This window comes from Odocoileus virginianus, chromosome 20 (genome assembly GCF_023699985.2).
Source record: "Odocoileus virginianus isolate 20LAN1187 ecotype Illinois chromosome 20, Ovbor_1.2, whole genome shotgun sequence".
NCBI classification, from domain to species: Eukaryota; Metazoa; Chordata; class Mammalia; order Artiodactyla; family Cervidae; genus Odocoileus; species Odocoileus virginianus.
Window position 1 is genome coordinate 21,850,913 of NC_069693.1, and position 18,796 is coordinate 21,869,708.

At 39.9% G+C, this 18,796-nt stretch overlaps 2 protein-coding genes across 3 annotated transcripts in view; one reads left to right on the forward strand and one right to left on the reverse strand.

The window, feature by feature from the left end:
- The window catches only part of AP1G1 (adaptor related protein complex 1 subunit gamma 1), a 76,780-nt gene extending 68,059 nt beyond the window's left edge, over positions 1-8,721 (reverse strand). The window contains exon 1 of one of the 2 annotated variants that reach the window (XM_020901831.2): positions 8,384-8,721. The gene's annotated coding sequence lies outside the window, so the exon portion shown is untranslated. Of the gene's footprint in view, positions 1-8,268; positions 8,351-8,383 lie in introns of those variants that run through there. The other variant, XM_070451058.1, reaches the window with a different exon arrangement.
- Positions 8,722-13,289: 4,568 nt separating this feature from the next.
- LOC110142567 (cytochrome b-c1 complex subunit 7-like) lies at positions 13,290-13,813 on the forward strand. The gene is given in 2 exon segments (XM_070451917.1): positions 13,290-13,552; positions 13,554-13,813. Coding segments are annotated over 2 exon segments (336 nt in total). The 5' UTR covers positions 13,290-13,348; the 3' UTR covers positions 13,686-13,813.
- The last annotated feature ends 4,983 nt before the right edge of the window (positions 13,814-18,796 follow it).

Genomic DNA, 18,796 nt, shown 5'->3' on the forward strand with positions numbered 1-18,796 from the left:
CCTTGGAAGAAAGGCTATGACCAACCTAGACAGCATATTAAAAAGCAGAGACATTACTTTGCCAACAAAGGTCCGTCTAGTCAAGGCTATGGTTTTTTCCAGTGGTCATGTATGGAGGTGAGAGTTGCACTATAAAGAAAGCTGAATGCCAAAGAGCTGATGCTTTTGAATTGTGATGCTGGAGAAGACACTTGAGAGTCACCTGGACTGCAAGGAGATTCAAGCAGCCCATCCTAAAGGAAATCAGTCCTGAATATTCATTGGAAGGACTGATGTTGAAGCTGAAACTCCAATACTTTGGCCACTTGATGCAAAGAACTGACTCCCTGGAAAAGATCCTGATGCTGGGAAAGACTGAAGGCAGGAGGAGAAGGGGACGACAGAGGATGAGATGGTTGGATGGCATCACTGACTCAATGGACATGAGTTTGAGCACCTCCGGGAGTTGGTGATGGACAGGGAGGCCTGGCAGGCTGCAGTCCGTGGGGTCGCAAAGAGTCAAGACAGACTGAGCTGAACTGAATTGAAAGGGAAGATAACTCTTAAAGGAAATATATGTAGCTCATGTGAATACAGGTGCTTTAACTTTTTGTTTTGATATCTTTCATATAATGAACATGCATAATTTGAGAATTCTTGCTTTAAAAATTCAAATTAACAAAAACCACAAGAATGGATAAATCAAGCAAAACTGAAAACTTTCAAAATAAAAAGGTGGCACTCATCCTAAAAGGACAGAGTCACAGTTATCTATGGGTACTTTACTACACCACAAGAATGGATAAATCAAGCAAAACTGAAAACTTTCAAAATAAAAAGGTGGCACTCATCCTAAAGGGACAGAGTCACAGTTATCTACGGGTACTTTTCTACAGATGACTTCAGAAGGCTATGAGAAAGTGATTTAATACTAAGACAACAAATCTTCTCTAGCATATTCTTCACGAATCCAAGTTCTGTTAATTTGAGATAGCCAAGAAGAGGGTGGGGAGGAGAAGCACTGGTCTATAGGAGATGAAAGATTCATTTTTAACCTATGTTTGACATGAGTTAGAAACTGGGGGTGGGGGATTGAAGTCCCACTGATAACAGTCAAAAACTATAAGATATCTGGAACAAATTTAGCAAGAAAGGTATATGAACTAGATGAAGACAACTATTAAATCTATGAAATCTTTACTGAAGAAACTAAAATAAGACCTTAATAAATGGAAACATTATAATATGGAAAAGTTATCATCATTTAAAAATGTCAGGCCTTCCAAAATTAATACATGAATATAGTGCAATTCTAAACACTGACTTGGCTTTTTTGAGGCTTTCTGAACTCAAGAGAATTATATTCAACCAATATAGATAAGAATAAATATTTAAGAATAGTAAAAAAAACTGAAAAGTACAGTGACAGGAGCTCTTCTTAACAGACCGTAGCTTTCTATATAAAGCTATGATATTCAAAACAGTAAAATAATGGTACAGGAAGAGTAAAACAGAACATCCAGAAATAGAGCAAACATATATGGGAGCTTAACATACGATAAGGCAGCACTTAATTCATTGAAGAAAGGATGGTTTATTTAGTCTGGACACAGCTGGCTCTCTATACAAAAGAAAATCATATAAGACCCCTTACTTTATATCAGATAAAATTTAACTCTAGATTAATAAATGTAATATACCATAAGATGTTCCTGCAAGACAGGAGAAAAAGAAAAATGAAGCAAGGGCATGAACAGGCAATTCACAGTAAAGGAAATCCAAAAGACCACAAAACATACTAAAAGAGGCTAGCTCCAGCAATAATCAAGGAAATTAAAATTAAGACACAACTGAGAAACCATTTAGCAACTAGCAGACAAGCAAAAATTAAATTAAGTAATGTCATCTAAAGATGTGACGTTATGGAGACCCCACTGCTAGTGGAGATGGAAATTATGACAACCTACTAAAACAGTAATCTGGCAACAGTAATATTTAAAATATAATTCCTTTAACTCAGAAATCCCACCCAAAAGATTTTACTCTGCAGAAATAAGAGCATCAGCAAATAAAGGGACATGTAAAAGGATGTCTAGTGCACTATTGTTTATAGTACAGAGACCTAGAAACAGCCTAAACGTACACAAGAAAATGACTGAATAAATTATGTAGAGTACATTCACACTGTGAGACACAATAGGGTTTTCTTTTTCTAACTTTTTTAATTGGAAGATAATTACAACGCCCGTGTTGGCTTCTGCTGTACAACGTAAATCAGCTGTAAGTACACATGTATCTCCTCCCTCTTGAGCCTCCCTTCCACGCTCCCACTCCACCCCTCTAAAAACAAGGTAGCATTATACTTACTGACCATGATGTGTTAAGGAAAGTTTCAGTTACAGAGTAACATAAAAAGTACCATCTACCCTTTGTAAAAAGGAAGCACCCCCTGTATGTCCATTAATGTTGTATACACAGCACTTCACCAAGCATAGAGAGAAATGCTGAAGCAGACTCAAAGCCTGGCTAAACGGTGGGGGAGTAATAGCAACGGCAGCTGGGGAAATGAACAGGTGTTTTTTCAGAAGTATGTCTTTAGTTTTTTTTTTTTCACTTATTACAGTGGACGTCTATTATTTTGTAAACAGATTAAGAACTTTTAAAAAACGCCTCAGCACTGTTACAGTAGATTTTTCAAAAACAGTGGGAAAGTCGATAACATATCACTAAACTATCAACATATTCCCATTTTGAGGAAAAAGACTGAAGTTCTCACCTTACTATTAGTTCCCTGGGCATAATGAATTACATAACAGGTATTCAAAAGAAAGAAAAAAGATGGCAGGCGGAGCAAATGTCTTTGCTGTCACTTGAAACTTTGGCATAACAAAGGGTCTGAGTAAATTACAAGTAGAAAATGAAAATATCCATTTTGGAATTAAATATCTAAATAATATTTCTAAACACACACAAATAAGGTTTTGTGTATGTTCTAAATCTGAAAATAAATTTCAGTAACATCAATCCTATCAGTCACAAGAAAATGACCTGCAGTAAACTCCCATGAGCGTCCCATGTGGTTCAGTAGATAATCTGCCTGCTATATAGGAGACACAAGAGACTTGAGCCTGACCCGTTAGGAAGACCCCCTGAAAGAAGGGCATGGCAACCCACTCCAGTGTTCTTGCCTGGAGAATCCCAAGGACAGAGGAGCCTGGCGGGCTACAGTCCACGGGGTCACACAGAGTTGGACACGTCTGAAGGGACTCTGCATGCACACACGTGCTATATACTAGGGATGCCATAAATTAGATAGTTGTCCTTTGAAGATCAAGACAAGTAAACAATTCCACAAATATTAAAAAAAAAAAAAATACTACAATCCTTTGCCTGGGGTAGAGAGGAAGAAAGAACAGATTCACTAGTTGGAAGGGAGAAAGAAAAGCATTCCAGGTATAAGCAGAACACGTACAATGAATGAAAGAACACTTAAGGGTTCAAGAACAACAAAAGTTCAGCGTGCGTAAATAAAACAACACAACCAAACGCTAGTGAAGTCAAATTACAAGCAACTTCCTCATTCTACTTTCTTAAGTAATGAACACTATTTATTAAACTTTCACCATGTAAAGCTTCTAAAGAAAATACAGTGCCCATGCCTTCACTGATAGAAATACACAATTTTAAAAGTCACATACATTGATTGAGTACTAACAGAAAGGAGTCCCAGGTGGCTCACTGGTAAAGAACCCACCTGCCAACAGAGAAGACAAAACAGACAAAAGTTCAATCCCTGGGTCAGGAAGATTCCCTGGAGTATGAAATGGCAGCTCACTCCAGTATTCTTGCCTGGAAAATTCCATGCACAGAGGAGCCTGACAGCCTTCAGTCCATGGTGTGGCAAAAAGTCGGACACAACTGAGCGACTATCAGAAAAAGAGGCTCTTCCTTCTTCTTCTATTTGTTTCTTGTTTGCTTTCTTTTTTGGCCACACCATGACGCATCCAGGATCTTGGTTCCCCAACAACGGATGGAACCCAAGCCTCCTGCAGTGCAATCAAAGCGTTTTAACCACTGGTCCACTAGGGAAATCCCAAGGCTCTGTCTTCTTACAATAGTTTTCCTTCAATACTCAGACCCCAAAACCTCTAACAATAAATACAAAGATTCAATTAACTCTACACAGTGTACCTATTTCTTCAGTTAGTTTTCCCATCCATCTCAAACCAGTATTTTCACATTTTAAAAGTATCATTTTTCAAAAATCTCAAAAAGTGGGAAGGGAATCTCTTGTGCAGACTTTAGAAAGGAATTAAAAAAATTAACTTCCCTTCCTTCTCCCTTCCTTCTCTTCAGCTTGAAACTGAACAATTTCCCAAGGGTGAGGTTTAGCAAGCAGAAACTAAACTGAGATGTAAAAACAGTAGTGGAACTTCTTTTGAGTTGTACAACTGTATGATCAATTACGAAAGTTAAATCTTATGATCAAATAATGTACACCATCTATGCTATGACAGTGTTAATTTTAACCCAAAGGCTGACAAGGAGGAGATTACAAATGTTTTACATCTCCAAAGATTAATAAGTACATGTCTTTCTCATATTTGCTCTTTCCAAGAATCTACAACATTAATCTCAAAGCCAGACAAGCTGCACAGCCTAGGATGCTCAGCCCAAAACAATCAGCTAAACATGCAAACTTGAGTGAGCAAAGCAACAGATTTTCAGGTTACACTGTGACTGCTGCACTGTAACAAAGAAAGGGAGGTGAAAACTACTTGCCTTAAAGATGTCTTTAATTATTAATAAAGTACAAAGGTCACATATGTTTTCCTCATCTTTTAAAAAAAATCTTTTTTCTTTCTAAGCCTGTTTTTCACTGGCAGCATTTATAACTCATTAATTTTCTTCTCCAATAGTTTGAGTAGTCGAAAACAAAACCCCACCAAAAAAGGCAAAACTTCAAAGTACCTAGTTAAAAAAAAACATTTCTCATTTTAATCATATTATCCTAACCCTTGTCCTTTTTGTACAAAAGTGTTAGTTAATACTGACTCAACAAGTTTGGCAAGTGTGGGTTTTTTTTTTTCCTTCCACTTTTGGACCCTTCAAACTCTGACAAGAGATTGTTCTAGTGACCAGAATTCATAGCAAATTAAGTATTTTCGATGACTCCCTCAGTGAAGAAAACCCTTGTATGTACTTTAAATGTAGAAATGATGCCTTTACTGAAACCAAAATTTTCCATACAAAAAGACAAATGAAAGAATCCTAATACCTTTTGCCAAAAATGATTTTCAAAACCTGTAAGCCAACAAATGTAAGCGCTTACATAAATCTGTATGTTCTTTTAACTTTAAAACTGCTTACTACTTTAATGGGTTTCCCTGGTGGCTCAAGCGGATTCTTTACCACTCGCCTGCAGTGCAGGAGACTTGGGTTTGGTCCCTGGGTCGGGAAGATCCCTTGGAGAAGGGAATGCCTACCCACTCCAGTATTCTTGCCTGGAGAATTCCACGGACAGAGGAGCCTGGCAGACTAGTCCATGGGGTCGCAAAGAGTCAGAAACTACTGAGCAACAAACACATAGCTACTGCATGAAAGAAACTGAACAGGTAACAAAAGGATGAAAGTAAAAATCAAGAACTGAAAACAATTCATAAAGGAAGACTGAAAGACAAGCATCTAACACAGATAAAACAAGTTGCTGCAGGTGGAAGAAAGGTAATAGTTTTAGAGTTTCTGAAGCTAAACCAAATTAGCTTTAAAGTTTTGATATCAATTACATCCTGCTGTATATACAAAATTTTTTAAATCCTCATCAAATGCAAATAAGGAGATTAAGCATTTTGATAATCTGTTTTGGTATGTGTTTTCCCAATTCCATTTTCTTAACTAAAAATAATCTTTTGGAAAATATTCGTTCAACTGTTTAAATCTGCATAGAATTATTACAAATCACATAAAAACTTGTTTTTGTCTTTGCACACGACTAATCTCAAGACTACTTTAAAAAGTAAATAGTATGATGAAATATCACCGAAGTATTGCTGACAATTTTTGTACTTTACAGTCTCACTCTAAGATTCATGTTCAAATTTAGAACTGCTGTCAGTGAAACAGATCAAAGAACAAGCAACTGCTCCAAAAGAAATTAAGGTTCCCTAAACAATGTTTATTTCAAGTATGGAACTCCAACAATCCCTTAGACCAAGTAGACATTCAAGTGTAATCCATCAAAGGTGCACTAAAATAAACAACACATCATTTGCAAGGCAAAAGGATGCTTTCTCCAACTGAACGCAAACTGCCTAAGGATGAATGACATTTAAATACCAGTACTTAATACCATGAAATGAACTAAGTTAACACCCATCTGATGGCTCTCCTAATACTTAATACTGGGAGTATTTGATAGTATAACTCAGAAATTAACATTTCAGTAGCAACTACAAGGGGATACTCAGTATATGAGTGCTGCCTGCTTAGTCGTTCAGTAGTGTCCGACTCTTTGCAACCCATCAGGCTCCTCTGCCCATGGGGATTCTCCAAGGCAAGAATACTGGAGTGGGTTGCCATTTCCTCCTCCAGGGAATCTTCCCAACCCAGGGATCGAACCCAGGTCTCCCGCATAGAGGGCAGATTCTTGGCCATCTGAGCACCAGGGAAGCCCCAGTATATGAGTGAGGATTCCATGTATCTTGTTAGACAGCCCTTTAAACCAAAAAGAGACTCCATGGCTTTAAAGTAAATATACAAACAGTAAATAACACATTTTTGAAAAGTCTCCTGAAAACAAATACCAAGAACACTGACTATTTACAGTGAAACACTCACTCTTCTACTGAGACTAGTACAGGAATTTATCTACCTGATAATAACCTGATAATAATGCACTTATACATGGATTAGAAGTATTGAAAGATTTGGTCAAGTTCAAGTTATAAATTTAAGTTTCAGCAGTCACTAGGGTACCATCTCAAATAATTTACATATCCCTTTTGCAGATGTGAAAACCCAGGCTGAGGTGAAACAAAGGTGACTAAGTCACACTCATCTAACTTGAATTATAGGAAATAATCAGTGAATTACAGTGAAATGCTTTTTATACAAGTATACTATACTGCAAACATAACTTAAGAATAGAATGAAAGTGGTGAAATTACGGGTGCCTGGAGAGTCTATATTTTTAAAGCAAAAGTTAAAGCGTATAAAATATGATAAGCATTATGGGGAACAGTAAAAGTCAATATTTAAAATCCAACTAGCCCCAGAAAAATACCATACACGAAGTCAATCCAAGTATTTTTTCGGAGTTAGTCAACGAAGAACACTACTGTACAAACCACTTGAAAGTTAAAATCACTAAGAAATCTTCACTCCTCTCTTCCGTTAACTAATCCCTACAGTATCTTTTAAAAAAGGGTTACTTTCCCTTCTACCAATGTCAGACTAAGATTCTTTTTCACAGGCAGATTGCCCTGAGCAGGGATACACAGCATCAAGAAAATATGTTGTGTCCAAAAGTACCCAAAAGCTATGTGTTCAGCCCAGGAAGGGATGAGAAAACACAAATGAGAAAACATTTGACAGACTCTCCCTACCACTTTCCCCCAAAAGCCCTTTACTCAGCTTTATAAACATGTACTGTTGAAGCACACTCTTGAGCGAGTGGTTCGACGAGTCTCCTACACCAAACCCTAACTGAGAAACACAACCAACCGTCCCGACTCTGTCAAGCCGCCAAGAAATTCGGGAGAATTATTAATAACTGATGCCTGCAGGATCAGGACTTTGAGAGAAGGGTAACCAATGTATTCGCAGGTGAGTTTAAGAAAAAAAAGAGGGGGACAACCCCAGAGAATTGGGAAAGAAGTTGGTCGAAAGGTTAGAGAGAGGCGAGGCCGACGTCCAGTTCAAAGAGAACGGCAATGCGGGTGCAGACAACGATTAACTAACTGAGCATTTGGAAATACAGAAGAGAGCTTCACGAAAGACCTGACTAGGATGCAAGATACAAGAGCACTGATACGTGGCACGCAGAAGACACGCGGAGGTGGGACCCGCCCCGCTAACCCCAGGCTCTCTGAATGAGTCCTCAAAGGAGGAGTGCAGCCTGAGAAAGTCAACGGGTCCAAGGAGGCCCGCACCGGCCGGGTAACGCCATGACACGGACGCAGCCGCGTGCGGAGCCTCCGAGTCTGAGGCCTCGGGGTTGGCCCTCAAGAAGTCGGAACAACCCCTGTGCTCCCGGCCCCTCCTGGCCCAGTCTCTGTCCTCTCTTCTCACCCTCCACGATGTGGGACCGGACCCCTGGGATAGACAGGGAGCTTCCGACCGAGCGCTCCCGGCAGGCGCAGAGTAAAACAAGAAGTATTCTCCTAGCGCCGCGACTGACACTCACCGGCCCGAAACCTCGAATGAAACCAGCAGCTCCGGGGGCGGCGGCAGCAGTGGCAGCAGGAACCGAACATCCAAAATGGCGGCTCCCTCGGCCTCACCACCGCTACTGCAGGCGGAGGGATCTTAGGTGGGAAGGAGTTTTTAACTAACTTTGCACACGATCACAGAAACTCAGGTCCCTATCTCTCTTTGCTTCTCGGTCCCGCGTCCCCAGACTGCAACTTCTGGTGCTTCCCCTCTCCTATTATCCAAGAACTCGGACCCCACCGAGGACTATTTGCCAAGGAGGAGGTGACTGCTCCTGGAAGAGCGACGCAAAGCGTAGCAAGGTTCGGGGCTGTCACTGATGACGCGAGACGCTGCTGCCGAGTCACCGCTGCGAAGAGTCTGAACGAGAAAGATCCGGTGGACCCCAAAGCCCACGGACATTGGTTCCGCCTGCGGTGGGGTGGGAGCTGGGCTACCAGGAAGTGGCGGGGCCACCTGAAAAGGGTGGGGCTAGCAAGGTAGTGGAGGAAATGGGGAGGAGAGGCAGGTAGAGGCGGAGAATACTGAGCTTGGCCGAGCTGCTCCTAATCCAGCAGAACCCTCAATTCTTACCTATCATTTTTGAGACCTTAGCTTTCTCTGTAGGTTAACTTTAGGATCATGCTCCAAGTAGTCTTGGATTCTGAAGTTTTATGTCATCTTTGCAACGCATTTTATAAAAATGAGAGGATGTCACAGAAGAATAGATTTCAAGCACACCATCACCTGCCAACCTTTGGCATTGAACAAGACATTTAGACTCTCTGGGTATCAATTTCTTCATTGTAAAATGAGAAGATGTGTCCTAGTGGTAGCTAAAACCATTCCAGAATGGGCTTTCCAACTGTAACTCCATGTACCAATGACCTGAGCTGAAGACAGCCCAACCATACAGGTCTTGGCTTGATAAATAATTACTAACACCTGACACGAATATTTTCCATGTGAACATAAAAAGAGCCAAGATATCATTGCCCTTTCAAAGAAAAGGTGACCTACTGTTCCTTCAGATGAAATGGCAATAAGTATTCCCAAGAGGGAATAAAGCAGAACACCTAGCTAGATGACAAAGAGAACAGAACTAACCACAAATCTTCAGTTTAGGACCTGTCACAGGCAGGAGGTCGTACTTTTTGTCCTTAGTCATTTTCATGCAGGGAATTTGAAAAAAGTTAAGAAAAATTGAATTGAGTAGCCCCGCCTGTGCAATTTCGTTCTTAAGCGACTGGGGCATGCCAAATAGCTGTAAAAAAAAGGAGGCCAAGGGCCTAATAATAGTAATTATCACTTTTTATTATTAAATATTGATATCCCATCTTCATATATAATCTAATTTGACCCTTGAGACAACCTCCTGAGTCAGACTAGACAAGCATAAGGAACTTAGTTTTACGAAGGAGGCTGAGGCTCAGAGGAGCTCAAACTTGCTAAACGACTCTCCCTCTCCCCTCCCCCTCTGGGGTTCCTCTCTTTGGTACACACCCACTCACCCTCCCCCACACTCAGAGTGCTATAAACAGAGCAAATGATTTGGGGAGCTGAATGCTTATGGAATTTAGTTGCCTCATATCTCCTTCATGCACAGTGCAGCTCTTGATCACAAGGGAAGTAAAGTGTGAAATTCAGCAGCTTAGTCCTGTCCAACTCTTTGGGACCCCATGGACTGTAGTCCACCAGGCTCCTCTGTCCATGAAATTTTCCAGGCAAGAATACTGGAGTGGGTAGCCATTTCCTACTCTAGGGGATCTTCCCCACCCAGGAATCGAACCGGAGTCTTCTACGTTGCAGGCAGATTCTTTTACCACTGGGCCGCAGGAGAGGAAGCAAAATGTAAAACTAAAACACCAAAATCATGCCATAAAGTAGATTTCACTGTTTCACTGCATGAACACATGCTAAAGTACAGTATGGAGCTCCCATGAAAGTAAGGAGTTTGCAGGCTGCAAAACAGTTACCTAAAACATTCTGTTGGCAAGTCACAAAAATTTGCTTAGAAATTGAATTTAAGTGTTTCCCATTGTAAACCACAAAAGGAAAGTTAAACTATCTTCTTAAGAAACAGGAAGGAGCTTCTAGTCTACCATGCCAAGTGGTAGAACATTAAAGAGAAAATAACAGACATTATAAAATGTAAACCCCTTCATGTACTTTTTTTTACATCTATTGATCTTTATAATTATCAAACTCCTCCCCTAATGTAACTGAAAATTAAAAGCAATTGACCTAACATACAGTACGGTTATTTTCCTGAGATCTTTGGTCTCTGTGGCTAGCTATTAAAGACGGGGAAGACTTATTCCCCACCTATTCAAACATAATCTCAAATTTCAGATAAATTACAGCAAATCAATAAAGTGGAATATCATGCTACTGATAAAACTGAAGTGCCAACTCTATCTTTATGAGCATGGTATGGCAGGTTTTCAAAAACATTACAAAATGGTATTATAAAATGAGCTTGTAAAAAGTATGAAGTGAAAAAAGTGAAAATGTTAGTCACTCAGTCCTGTCCGACTCTTTTCAACCCCATAGACTGTAGCCCACCAGGCTCCTCTGTCCAGGCAAGACTACTGGAGTGGGTTGCCATTTCCTTCTCCAGGGGATCTTTTCGACCCGGGGATTGAACCCGGAACTCCCACATTGCAGACAGATTCTTTACCATCTGAGTCACCAGGGAAGTAAAAAAGTGTGTATATGCAGAGAAGTTGAAGGATAAAACTAAAATGTAAAAAATGATTATCTTTGGATGGTGGGATTATAGAGGACTTCTATTATCTTCATTATTTTTTTTTTCAAAAAGCATATTGTGTTTTTATTTGGGAAAAAAGATTTTCACATTTCGAGGGGAAAAAGTCTTATAAGAAAATGCAGTTTTATGGATCCAAATACTAAAGGAGATTTTGGTTTTTAAAACAGCCATAGCCAGAAAGGATACAATAAACTTCTAGGAATAGATAACGGTTGGGTGGGAGATCTCTTTTTTTTTTAATGACTTTTTAAAATTTTTAATTAATTAATTTATTTTTGGCTCCACTAGGTCTTCATTGCTTCACTCAGGTTTTTTCTAGTTGTGGCTAGTAGGGGCCATACTGTAGTTGCAGTGTGCGGGCTTTTCATATATATGGATTCATTTGCTCCTCACCCACCATGAGCTGGTAAACCATGCAAACACAATAACATAGTAGTTAAAAGTGTTGTTTTCAGGCTTCTCTAGTGGCTCAGTGGTAAAGAATCCTCCCACCAGTGCAGGAGATAACGGATCTGATCCGGGAGCTGAGCAGATCCCACATGCAGTGGAGCGACAAAGCCCCTGTGCCACAGCAACTGAGCTTTTGCTCTAGAGCCTGGAAGCTTCAGTTACTGAAGCCTGCATCCTGGAGCCTGTGCTTCGCAACAAGAGGAGCCACCACAGTGAGAAGCCTGAGCATGACATCCTGAAAGTAGCCCCCACATGCCGCAACTAGAGAAAAGCCTGCACAGCAATGAAGACTCAGCACAGCCAATAAAAATAAATTTAAAACATTATTTTTAAAAGTCTTAAAAAAAAAAAAAAAGGTTGTTTTCTGGTGATAGACTGCCTGGATTTAAATTTGCTCTTCTTCTCTTTATTGTGTGGCCCGCAACAACTTACCTAACATCTCTGAGCGTTTCTGAACCTCAGTGTATCCATCTGTAAAATGGAATTAATAGTAGCATCAACATCTTGGGACTTAACTGGCAGTCCAGCGGTTAAGACTTCACGCTTCCACTGCGGAGAATGTGAGTTCCATCCTTGGTAGGGGAACTAAGATCCTGTGGGCCAAAGGGTTCCATATCCGCCCCCCCAAAAAATAGCATCAGCATCTTAAGGCTGGTGTGATCATAAAATGAGCAGATACATTTAAAGTACTTAGAAACAGCAACGGGCACAACCCACCAGTAGATAAAAGGGCGAAATAGCTATTAGCTGCCTTTAGGATAAATATTATCATCCCTATTTTAGATATAAGGAAACATAAACTCATGAAAATTAAATGATTTGTCACACCTTCATGCAGCAGAGATCAGATTCAAATCTAGATCTTCCAACCTTGGATGTATCTTTCAGTCCATAGAGTAACCATTCAATGAATGTACTTCCTGAGTCTTTCCACTACAACACACTGACCTGGGTGCATAGAATCTGCAGTAGACATTGCAAAAGAGACAATCCCTACCCTGCAGATAATTACAATCTCATTGAGGGAAACAGGTTGATTTTTTTTTAATCCAGAAAAATATCAGTGATATTACTGCTCAGCAGATAAGTCCTAGTTCCAAAAGAAGCAGAAATATGAAAGGTCACTACGTGCTTAAGCAGTGAAAGATAGCCTCTGGAAGACATGGCATGTCTGAGGAAATCCATGGGACTAGAAGGGGACCCATTCTCTTGGGCTCAGATGCAGCAGGATTTGTAAATGATTCAGTATCAGCGGCTGAAACCACATGACCTTGCAGTGCATGGGCAAAGCTCTCTCTACAGAAACGTGGTCAGTCTTTCACAAGGAACTCTTTCTGCTCCTGCACTTGCCAGGACCTCAGCCTAGAAGGGAGAGTGAAGAGGGGAGGCAATCCCAGAGAAGATACACTGACATGAGTCAAAGAAGCAGCTCTACTGGACTGTTTTGCTCTCCTTTGAGTCACCCGAATCTATAAATAAGCCTGAAAGTGGAGTAAAATTAGTCCCTCTGATGTTTATGTAATGTTTGCACAAAAAGTATTTCTTTACAATTCTTTTAAGGTTTGTCTCTAATCACAGTTTCTGCTGTCCTGAGAAAGGCTTTAGGATTCAATCCTACAGTTATGACAGAAACCAGAAATGGTGTAAAAATTAATATTGCGGACGCAACGCGCCTGCGCCTTGGACCCTGCTCGACCTCTAGGACTTACCCAGGAAGCAACGCTTCTGTGTCAGGTCAAAATGGCGGGCCGGCCAGCTGTTTCAGCATCAAGCAGGTGGCTGGAGGGTATTCGAAAATGGTATTACAACGCTGCCGGGTTCAATAAACTGGGCTTAATGCGAGATGACACAATACATGAGAATGACGATGTAAAAGAAGCCATAAGAAGGCTTCCTGAGAAACTTTATAACGACAGAGTGTTTCGCATTAAGAGAGCACTGGACCCTCAGCATGAGGCAGCAGATCCTGCCTAAAGAGCAGTGGACAAAATATGAGGAGGATAAATTCTACCTTGAACCGTATCTGAAAGAGGTTATTCGGGAAAGAAAAGAGAGAGAAGAATGGGCAAAGAAGTAATTTAGTAATCTAAATCTGTGGGTACAGCTGTTCTCAAGTATTTTTATGAAGCTGGTTAAACCTGAAATGTACAATGTAGAACTATCTGGGCTGTAAATGTATTACTTTAAATAAATATCATAATTATTGTTGGATTAAAAAAAAATTAATATTGCAACAGCCAACTATGACCTCCTAACATGGTAATGAAAGTGGCTAAGACAATAAACACTAAGAGTTCCCATCACAAGAAAAACAATTTAAGTTTATACCTATGTAGATGATCAATGTTCACTAAACTTATTAAGATAATCATTTCATAATGTATATAAGTCAAATCATTATGCTATATGCCTTATTCTTATACAGTGCTGTGTAATTATATCTCAGTAAAACTGGAAGAAAAAAAAACTGAGACCAACAGAGAAGGATGTACCATCCAGAAACAGAGCAGGGCTTCTGACTCATTGTTTCCTACTCAAGTAATTTTACTTCCTTAATATGGGCACCATCATTGGCCTGGAAGGATTCACAATAAAATGGTTTGGTTTTCCTTTAAGTGTATAGCACCATCCTTGTTCCTCTAAAATCAATCAGTCCTACAAGATGCTTTAAAATTAGTCTGAGCAGTCCAAGAAGTGTTGGGACATCTATAGTAACTGGGGCAGCCAGTTCCTGGTACCCAGTTCAGGAAACACCAAACTCCTCTGCCAAGCCACTCACACCCACCAGAGGATGATCCAGGACTTGAAGAAGTTCCAGGATGAGGTGCCTTAGCCCAAGGAGAGGCAGAGAACGATAAAGTTCAAGAGATGGAAGGGATCATAAACGAGAAAACTTCAGACCTACACACAGGCAGCCACATTAAAATCTGTGCCCAGGAGCTCTGATTCCCGAACAAATAGTCAGTTCAGGACTAATGAATTATGTGATTTTCATCAGCATTTCAAGTCACCAATCAAGAGCTTCAAACTCACAACCATAAGTATCAGTTGATAGGCTTGCTTGAAGTTTTATGTCAACAAACTAGGCAGCATAAAGTTATCAGAATCAATCTTGGCTCTTGATTCTGACTTAGGAGAAGTTTGAAGGTTGAGTCTGCACTTGTTCATTTCTAAAAGTAATTAAAAGTCACAACAATACAGCTCCCCAGAGAGAAACCCCAGCCTCAAAGACAGTAAGCTGTAAGCATTTTTGAGAGTGCAGCATATAATATGGCTGGAAAACTGGACAACTCCCTCATCATGAGAATGGTAGCTGTGGTTACATTTGATTGGCTATGTTCTTTAAGTTCTCTCTAAAAAGGCACAATTTTTCAAAACATGAGCCAGGATAATCTAGTGTGGTAGTATTTTTCTTTTTGGTAGTAGTTTTAAAGCATTTTTTTTGTGTTAAATATTTGAGATTCACATCCACTTTGAAAACTGTTAGCTTCTAGAAAGGAATGCACTGTACTTCTGGTAAACCATTAATAAACTTCTCTCACCAATGGAGGAAAAGTTTTATTTTGTTTTTAATTAATTAATTTATTTATTGTTTGGCTGTGCTGGGTGTTCATTGCTGCAAAGGCTTTTCTCTAGTTGGGGGCGAGTGGGGGCTACTCTCTAGTTGTGGTGCCCAGGCTGAGCCACCAAGGAAGCCCAGGATAGTCTTAATAACTGAAATACCTTCATGCATATTAAGCAATTTCAACTTCTACCAGCATTCCCTCTATTTCACAAGAACCAGTGAAGGAAGCAAATCATTTTTTCTTATAGGAGTCATTCTGCAAGAAAAAACATGACTGGGAAGCAATTAGTTTTGAGTTCCAAGTGCATATTTTGTTCATAGTAAGCCTCCAATAAATAGTTCTAAAATTAAGTTACACAGTCAAGCTTCCTTCTTATTTGAGGTGAAGGGTGTATGTTTCTTCGTTTTGTTTTATGCCTTGGGGAAATTAACCTTAGAAGCAATGATGGGTTTTACATCTTCTATCTCCTATGGCCTCATACAAGAATTAGAAGATCTGTTATCTTTGAGTCTGAAGATGCTACTTGTGAAAGATGATTCAGTTTAAGAAAATTAGAGGTTTCTTTCTCCAACAAATAAGTGGCAAGAAAAAAATGGAAGAGGTGAGAAGAAGGAAGTATTAGACATGAAAAGATTTAAAAGACAAACCAAAACCAGGACTTCCCTGGTGGTCCACTGGTTAGGGCTCCACACTTACCCTGCAAGGTACATGGGTTTGATCTCTGATTGGGAAACTAAGATCCTGCATGCCTCCTGGTGTGGCCAAAAAAAGAAAAAAAGAGAGAGGCATATAAACCAAATACAATGTGTGGGTCTCTTTGGATCTTGATTTCAACAAAATAACTGTAAAAATGCATTTTTGAGATAGTGAGTCTTATGATAATAAGGAATTATTTTTCATTATATTGGGCATCATAATAACATTGTTTCATATCATGAAAGTAAAAGGTGTATGTTACAGATATAAATGGAAGTATTTACAGGTAAAATTAAAAGTATAATGTTTGAGATTTAAATTAAATTCCTTTTGTCCCAAAAAGAGTGTTAGGAAGAGGTAAGTAGATGAAGTAAGAGCAGTAGAATATTGATAAACATTGAAACTGAGGGATGGGTACATGAAAGCTCATTTTATTATTTGCTCTAATTTTGTACGTTTAAATTTTCCATAATAAAGCTTTCTTCATTTTATTTGCAAAGCAGAGGACTTGAATTCCAAGAGTAGAAGCTGAGCAATACACAAAGTGGTTCAGGCAAATAAATTCACAAGGAAAACCAGAGTTAAATTATGACTGAAATATAAAATCTTTTAAAAGAGAACTTCATGGGGCAGAAAAGCTTCACAAAATGAAAAGAAAAAACAATTTCTCTTTGTTTCCTTCATACCGAAGGAACAAAGAGTTAAAAAATTAATATATATGGTTCTTTAGGTTTATTTTTACTTATCCAGAATTATGTAGACAAATAAATGAGATTTTTATACTATTTTCAACATAAGAGAAAATTGCTTTCGTTCTAGAAAAACTGGACAGATCTAAATCACTATACATTAACACTTCAAATAGACCAGCTCTTAAAAATGTTCTTTGCAGTCTCTACTGTGGTATTGTCAAGAGGTAGATAAAAGACTATAGCCCAATTTTCTCATGAATTCATCAAAAAAATACATCAAATATCAGTAATATGATTGCAAATATGCCCCTCTGGCCTTAAAAAAGCCTTAACAGTGGACTTCCCTGGCAGTTTATCAGTTAAGATTCTAAGCTTACCCTGCAGGACGAGCAGGTTCAATCCCTGGCCCAGAAACTAAGATTCCCACGTGCCTCGTGGCGGGGTCAAAAACAACAAACATAACTTCGGACAGACCATTTTACTATTTAAGAGCCCATTTAGAAATATATTCTAGCACTATTTGTAGTCCCATTCCAGATTCAGTTTCCCTAACCATACTGACCTTTCATGAGGAAGGAATGAGAAATAAGGGGCTGGAGATGACACAGGTAAGGGCCCTGGTGTTAATCTGGCGATGCCCCAAGTAGATCATGAGTCCTATGACAGTTCCACCGCTTTTGTCAAGAGTACCTTTCTTGACATCCTCAGAAAATCCAATATTGACTAGGTCTGCTGGGGCTTCAGCCTGAGGCAAGAATCACCTTGGCATCTCAATTTATGACACATTTATTTATTGCCTACCACTTTTATATGCCAAGTACCCTTAGAAGCCCTGAGGGGGTTGTAGGGGGAGAAACAGCAAGCAAGGAGACATGATTCTTGCCCTCATGAAGCTTAGAGTCTAGGGCAAGTCAATAACAGAGCAAACTTCAGACTTTCTGGCCTACATACTTCTTTCTCTCTGTTTCAATGACTATGTTTTGAGTACCTGTGAGGTCAGACATTGTGGTTCACCAGTATTTAAGAACTAGATATCAATATGCATAGATATGTCATTGGAAGAACTGATGCTGAAGTTGAAGCTCCAATACTTTGGCCACCTGATACAAAGAGTCAACTTATTGGAAAAGACCCTGATGCTGGGGAAGATTGAGGGCAAGAGAAGTGGGCGATAGAGGATGAGATGGATGGATGGCATCACTGACTCAATGGACATAAGTTTGAGCAAACTCAGGGAGATAGTGAAGGACAGGGAAGCCTGGTATGCTAAAGTTCATGGGGTCATAAACAGTCGGACACAACTTAGCAACTAAACAATAATGTCTACAAGAAAGTTTCTAATATTCTTATAGCCATGGTAAACTCTGGATTTATTCATTCATTTGACAAAAATCTGTTGACCACATAATATAAACCAGGCACAGAGCTGGGGATGCCACAGCGAACAAAACAGAGAAAAGTCCCTGTTCTCGTGGAGCTGATGTTGCAGGGTGAGAAACAGACGAGATCACTAAGTGACGGATACAGTGTATTAGATCTCAGAGATGAGAGCAACAGAGAAAAAATATAAAGCGGTGAAGAGGGAAGAGAAGGTAGCTTTGGAGGGCTTCCTAGAGAAGAGAACGTTGCAGTACAGATCAGAAGGAAGTGAGGGAGGGACCAGGCAGAGAGCCGGAAAACACAGAGTCCCCAAGTACAAAGGTCCTGAGGAGAGAGCAGGTGTGTGTTTGAAGAAGCACAGGGAAGCCAGTGTAGCTGAGGCATAGTAAACAAGCAGAGAGCTGAGGGAACGCGGCCAGAGAAAAGAGGTGAGCGTGGACCTGGGCGGCCTCCTGGGTCATAGGAAAGCTGGTGCCTATTATCCTGAGTGAGATTAAAAAACTACTGGAGGTTTTTAAAAAGCAGAGGAGATGCACGACCTGATCTAGGTACTAGCCAGATCTCCGAACATTGGTTCATGGGGAAAAGGAGTAGAAGCAGAAAACACTGAACGTCAGTTCATGGGGAAAAAGGGGTAGAAGCAGAAAAACCAGTTAAGGGGGTATTGCAGTCATCCAGGCCAGAGATTATTCCATGTTAGCTCAGGGTACTGTCAGGTTGAGAGAAAGGGAAGAGTCAAGAAAGATACGTCGCTAGCATAGCATCACCATTAACTGTAGAATGAGTAAGTTCTTGGAAGAGCGCTTTGGGACACGTCAGCTTGAGATGCCTCAGAAATATCCAAGGAGATATCG